The sequence below is a fragment of the Triticum aestivum genome, chromosome 5D (genome assembly GCF_018294505.1).
Source record: "Triticum aestivum cultivar Chinese Spring chromosome 5D, IWGSC CS RefSeq v2.1, whole genome shotgun sequence".
Lineage (NCBI taxonomy): Eukaryota > Viridiplantae > Streptophyta > Magnoliopsida > Poales > Poaceae > Triticum > Triticum aestivum.
In genome coordinates, this window is record NC_057808.1 from 366,900,877 (window position 1) to 366,907,623 (window position 6,747).

Below are 6,747 nucleotides of genomic sequence, written 5' to 3' on the forward strand. Positions count from 1 at the left end.
AACTATGATGGAATTTGCTGTTGGTACGAAATTTCTTTAAATGTGCATTTCCAGTGTATCGTAACCCGAAGGAAGCAGGGTAAGTTGCTCTGGAGAACCTCGTACCCAGCAATGAAAGCACACAGACGTAATCATTTTAGTACAGCAGAACCACTGCTTCGGCAGTAAAATTGCCTAATGGTGTCAGCCTCGTACTTGTCACGATAATATTAGTATTTGTCTGCAAAACATTGGACCTTGTCATAGAAAAAGGAAGTTGAATGCCACACGCACGTACGTATAGTATACACATGCAGAAGGAACTAAGCACCCCGTTCCCTCTTGACCCGCTCCTGTGTTCAAAAAGGCATTCAAGAAAACTTAATCTAAACCAAGTTGTGATTTGAGTTTGGATTAAGTACAAATCCTGCACTCAACCACCTCATCTTCCCTCTATTTAAGCAGTCTCGGGCTCTCAGCCCATACCACCAATCTGCAGAGTCATCACGAGCAAAAGAAGAAACCCATACCACCACCCGGCCAGCTGATTGCTAGCTTCCGCGCACGTCTCCGACGATCGAGCCGGCTAAGCATCCCTATATGGCGTCCGAGCAGCTGCTGCCCGCCGTGCCGAGGTGGAGGCCGAGCCCGCCGCGGGAGCAGAGCCGTCCCGGCCACGCCGCAGACGACGAGGGCCCGTCCGACACGGCCTCCGACGTCCTCGGCGGCTCCCTGCGCAGCACCGACGGCTTCCCTTTCGGCAGCGGGAGCTCGTTCCCGCCGCCGCCGTTCGCTCCGACGCCGGTGACCCTGCCGCGGTCGCGGACCTCCTCGTCGCTCGAGATCAGCGTGCAGAACGGCGCCGGCGCCGTGCCCGCCGTGGTTCGCGAGACGTCGTTGCGCCGGGTTGACCAGGGCGTCGTGCTCTCCTGGGAGGACCTGTGGGTGTCGGCGGCCGGCGGCAAGGCCGGCCGCGTCCCCATCCTGAGCGGCCTCAACGGTTATGCGCGCCCCGGCGAGGTCCTCGCCATCATGGGGCCCTCCGGCTGCGGCAAATCCACCCTTCTGGACGCTCTAGCAGGTTTGTACAGCCGTATACATGCTCGTGAATAATACAACTCCTATACGATAATCGTATGCGGGCTGGCCTTCGCTAGTCAGACAGCCAGCCAGAATATTATAATTTTTGTGGTGAGAAGATTAAAGAATTAATTCCGACGAGCTTCCGTGGTACAAAATTACAGGAAGGCTAGGCTCTGGTGTCAGCCAGAAGGGAGACATCTTGATCAATGGCCGGAGGCAGAAGTTATCCTACGGAACTTCGGTAAGCCTAGTGCATGCATGGATGGGCTATTTCAATTCGGAGAATCTCATTTTCATTCGGGTTGATCGTGAACGAACGTACTCTATCAATAATTTTAGTTAATCAACGCATCCTTTGCGTGTTGCAGGCGTACGTGACGCAGGACGACGTGCTGATGACGACGCTGACGGTGCGGGAGGCGGTACGCTACTCGGCGTCGCTGCAGCTGCCGAGCGGCATGTCGGCGGCGGCGAAGCGGGAGAGGGCGGAGGAGACGCTGCGGGAGATGGGGCTGGAGGGCGCGGCGGACACGCGCATCGGCGGGTGGATGCACAAGGGGATCAGCGGCGGCCAGCGGCGCCGGGTCAGCATCTGCATGGAGATCCTCACCCGGCCGGCGCTGCTGTTCCTCGACGAGCCCACCAGCGGCCTCGACAGCGCCGCCTCCTTCCACGTCGTCAGCCGGATCGCCAGGCTCGCGCGCCGGGAGGGCATGACCGTCGTCGCCGCCGTGCACCAGCCCAGCACCGAGGTCTACGGCCTCTTCCACGGGCTCTGCCTCCTCGCCTACGGCAAGACAGTCTTCTTCGGTCCCGCCGCCGAGACCAACCAGGTACGTCTGTACATACTGTTGTATGCGTGCGTACGTATGCGTCCACGTTCGAATACATGCACAGTGCTGTTGATTGTTGTCTGTTGCTGTTGCTATCGTATGTACGTGTTTGGAGTTGGACATGATCGCGACCCTAGTAGGCGTATTCACAGTTTCACACTGGACGGTGGTAATACAAATTATTTGATGTTTAGGCTTGGATCTGTTGGTGAGATCATATGATCAATTTATAAAACATATATACTGATTTTTTTAGCACGGCCTATGGGGGTATATCTGCAAGTCCAAAATATTTCAGCCAAAATTTGATCTAAATCGAGAGAAATAAATAAAAAAACTTCTGTAAGTAATATCACCTTTGGTTGGGTAATTGGGTACACCATTCATAGCTCATTTAACTTAGTTATCCACCCACAACAGAATTGCACTAAAAGATTACAGAAAAATACATTGTTAACTTTCAAAGAGATCACAATTGCCAAAGAAGTACCGTATGACGGCAGTAATTATGCACTCCCTCCGTTAACAAATATAAGATATTTTATATATTTTAATATATTTTTTCCAACCGGGCATCCCCTTTCCATTAATTGCTCAACAGAAAGATAACAAAGTTTAATTTGAATATTTTAATATGAACTACATACGAAATGAAATGAGTAAACAAATACAATGAAACATGTCTGTATACATCTAATTTAAAGAAAAAGGTTATAACATCACTTCAGCTGGCAAGTATGACAACTTTCGTGGTTTAGTTTTTTTTTTGACAAAAATTTGCCGTGTGTCACTGGAATTTGCCATCCTTGCGTGACTGAAATTGCTATAGGAAAAACGTCAGGACCAGAGTGTCAGGCCCCTGACGTGTGACACTTATCATTTGAATTTGTTTATATAATCAGAGGGAGTATTAGAAAATGACTAGAGTTCGCCAAGAGACCCAGAGGAAGAGTTGTAACGTGCAAAAGCAATACCACGTGCGTACTGTGGAAAGACAGATCACGATATTAACCACTGTACGCACAGTTGGAACTGTGCTCGAGTCACTGGTAGGGACTAGGAGCACTGCACACGATCGATCCAAACCGCCGGGGAACATATGGACTGCGCCACGCACTGGGAACATTCATTTTGGCAGGGAAACTAACTCCCAAAAAGAATAAAAAACCATACACGTTTGGCTGGCCACGTGCATTGATCGATCAGTGCCGCCTGACTCAACTGCGGCGTCGCGTTCATAGCACAGTGGTGAAGATCTGCTTGCATTCTGGACAGCTTTTTCAGTGGTGACAGCTGAGGCTGAAAGCTCGGTTTAGCTGTAGACGACTGTGGAGTGATCGTGTAGTACTCGTATTACGTACGTAAACCACTGTGCGAAGCAAGTCTCCATATACAACAAATTAATCGGTGTATTGAGGAAGTAATAGGTGAGAGTAATTTTATAGGGTGATTAAATTGACCACACGGTTTGACAAACATGCACGTTTTCCTATCTGACGGTGTGCCGGTCACAGAGGAGAAGAAATGTGTCTTGGTCGGTCGGTCATACAATTGTAGATAATTGAAGAAATGATATTCGTAATGCTTTGACAAAACATGTGAAATTTCAGACATATGTCATCTGTTCCTATCTTCCGGATTACTACAGTCAAAGTACACAAGAAACTCTTGAAGCCACTGATCTTTTTGTTACCGAATACAGTAATTTGTTTGGTTGCTTGTTGCAGTTCTTCGCACTGAACGGTTTTCCCTGCCCGTCGCTGATGAACCCTTCTGACCACTTCCTGAGAACTATCAACAAGGACTTCGACAACGTAAGCACATCGTCACAGTCCAGTTAACACGGATCTATATCTGAAATCTTCTAAGGCTGCTTGTAATGGAACTATCATAGTTAGTATCATGCATGTCAATTAGACAATTTTCATTGATGACATATAATTAAATGAAGAAGAAAAAGTTGAGTATCATATCACGATACCGTATCATAATAAATTATCTTGCATGACAATAAATAAGGTCATCTAAGACACCACTCTATGATACTCCCTCCGTTCCTAAATACTTGTCTTTCTAGGCATTTCAACAAGTGCCTACATATGGAGCAAACTGAGTGAATCTACACTCTAAAATATGTCTATATACATCCATATGTGGTAGTCATTTGAAATGTCTAGAAAGACAAATATTTAGGAACGGAGGGAGTAATTATCATACAATATTATCATATGGATGATACAAACTTACGATACTAACCACTATGGGCGGCCTAAGTGAATACAACTTCTCACAATGCCCTGCATACGTTGATTCCTCAGGACATCGAGGAAGGCCTCGGCGGGAAGAGGACGACCACCGCCGACAACATCGACGCTCTGGCGGCCTCCTACAAATCCTCCGTGCACATGGAGAAGGTGACGAGGCAGATCATAGACATACGCGGCATCGTGAGTAGCCGGGCCACCACGTACATTCCGAAACTTCCAATTAGAGTGCTAAATTTTACCGATTTTAAGTGGGGTATGTGGATGTGGTTCATTTGCATGGTTTCAGAGAGGGGAGGTGGTGAAGATGGAAGGGCAGCAGCCTAGCTTCCTGACGCAGTCCTTCGTGTTGACCAAGAGGTCCTTCGTCAACATGTACAGGGACCTTGGCTACTATTGGCTCCGCTTCGCCATCTACATCGCCCTCTGCCTCTGCTGCGGCACCATCTTCTACGACATCGGTCACAACTACGGATCCATCCAGGTGACTGGAAGCCCCTCGTTGTCGTTGGCTCATTGCCACCGTCGTTGATCATTGTTGTACTTGTTGTTATGATCGCGTGACTGAAAACTCTGCATGCAGGCTCGTGGCTCCATGCTCATGTTCGTCGGTGCCTTCCTCACCTTCATGGCAATCGGAGGTTTCCCGTCTTTCGTTGAGGACATGAAGGTGAAGTTTCCGATCGAGCTCCGTCATACGAAACAATTGGCTAATCTCATCTCACGACTCACGGCGATACATTGATCTGATATGTTTTCTGTATGTGCAATGCAGATATTTGGGAGGGAAAGGCTGAACGGGCACTATGGCGTGTCGTCGTTCGTGATCTCCAACACAGTGTCGGCGACGCCGTACCTGCTGCTCATCTCCCTGGTGCCGGGTGCAATAGCATACTACCTGGTCGGCCTGCAGAGGAGCTTCGACCACTTCGCCTACTTTGCATTGGTACTGTTCATGACCATGATGCTGGTGGAGGGCCTGATGATGATTGTGGCCAGCGCCGTGCCGGACTTTCTCATGGGCATCATCACCGGCGCTGGTATCCAGGGCGTCATGATGCTCAACGGCGGCTTCTTCCGCCTGCCCCACGACCTTCCCAAGCCGGTGTGGAGGTACCCCATGTACTACGTCGCCTTCCATAAGTACGCCAACCAGGGGTTCTACAAGAACGAGTTCGTCGGCCTCACCTTCCCAAACAACCAGGCTGGCGGCGCCGACACCATCACCGGCGACGAGATCCTCAGGGACTACTGGCAGGTGGAGATGGGGTACAACAAGTGGGTCGACCTCGCGGTCCTGTTCGGGATGGTCATATTGTACAGGGTGCTCTTCTTGGCCATCATGAAGCTTACCGAGAAGGTGAAGCCCATGGTGAACAGACTTAGGTTCAGGAGAACCCAGCCGTCGGTGCACATCGCCGACCAGGGTTTCGAAGCAAATGGAGCAAAGTGAGGCCGGAGAGATTAGCACAATTATTTTGTTAATGGAGGATTGTTGCTTATGAGTACTGTAGTATTGCAGTGTATGTAAAGTCTGCAAAAAAAAGTGCACAAATTCTTTCAAATTCGCATTGACAGAGGGCATTTTTACAAAATGTAATTATTTCATAGGCCGGTTGTAAGCGATTTTTCGATATACACGAGTATTAATTTTTTTTAAGGATTCACCCCCTAATTTTCATTTTTCTGAAAATTGGTAACACAAGCATCCATCAAGTTCATATTAAGACATCAGTCTGAGTGTCACATGACGGGTTAACGAGCACCCTCTAACAACAAGAGACGTCTACCGAGCAAAATCTAAACCTTATTACAGAACCGCACGACCAGCCACCGAATCAACATATATCTTAGAATCATCATCCAACAATCCTGAGCATGATAGTCGCCCGATGTATCTTATTTCTAAAGATATCAGCCCCTACCAACAACATTAGTCTTGTCCCTCTGAAGACGCATGTCCTTGTCGGTTCCGGGAGCAGGCCATCAAACTCAACGTCCTCCAACGATGGTGGTGGCATGACGGTGGTGTGCTGAGGGTGGCGACGGCCCTGGTTGAAGGGGGTGTAGGGTGTGGGCCACGAGCTACACCGTCGGTCGCAAGAAGTGGAAACAACGCCGGCGGTGGGGGCATCGGTGGCGGCTGGGTGGGGCACCGGTGGTTGCAAAGGGGACGGAAGCTGGGTTGCGGCGATGAGGGCGAAGATGTCGGGGAGGTCAAGATCGATGGGGTGGGAGGGGTACTAGCCGTGTGCCACCGATAGGCAAGACATGAAGAACAAGGGAGGAGGGACAACGTGGACGTCTGCGGTGTGTCCGCGCGGAAACAAACCCAACCCAAATTTGGGTAGTAAATGAGTCAAAGCGGATGTCCATCCATTCACTCGTCGCATTCGGCCGTGGTTTTTGTCCACGCTTAGAGAAAGTGATGCTAGCGGACAAAATGCTTCACACCCGTTGGAGTTGCCCTAGAAAGAGTGTTGGTATTTTTAGAAGGACTACCCAAGGTCTCCTTTGGTCCTTTCTCCCGCTGAAGCTAAATCTTCCAATCTTTGCACAACATTTTAGCCTTTGGGATTGCATGGACG

General features: G+C 49.4%; 1 protein-coding gene across 1 annotated transcript; it reads left to right on the forward strand.

The window, feature by feature from the left end:
• Positions 1-454: 454 nt before the first annotated feature.
• Positions 455-5,819, forward strand: LOC123121801 (ABC transporter G family member 1). The gene is made up of 8 exons (XM_044541859.1): positions 455-1,060; positions 1,224-1,303; positions 1,431-1,895; positions 3,623-3,709; positions 4,214-4,342; positions 4,449-4,643; positions 4,743-4,829; positions 4,935-5,819. The coding sequence occupies exons 1-8, from the start codon at positions 580-582 to the stop codon at positions 5,610-5,612; spliced, it is 2,202 nt and encodes a 733-aa protein (XP_044397794.1). The 5' UTR covers positions 455-579; the 3' UTR covers positions 5,613-5,819.
• Positions 5,820-6,747: the final 928 nt, after the last annotated feature.

Coding starts and splice junctions, on each gene's coding strand:
- LOC123121801 (XM_044541859.1), top strand. CDS start 580: ATGGCGTCCGAGCAGCTGCTGCCCGCCGTGCCGAGGTGGAGGCCGAGC. Junction 1,061..1,223: donor CCTTCTGGACGCTCTAGCAG/GTTTGTACAGCC, acceptor ACAAAATTACAG/GAAGGCTAGGCTCTGGTGTC. Junction 3,710..4,213: donor TCAACAAGGACTTCGACAAC/GTAAGCACATCG, acceptor TTGATTCCTCAG/GACATCGAGGAAGGCCTCGG.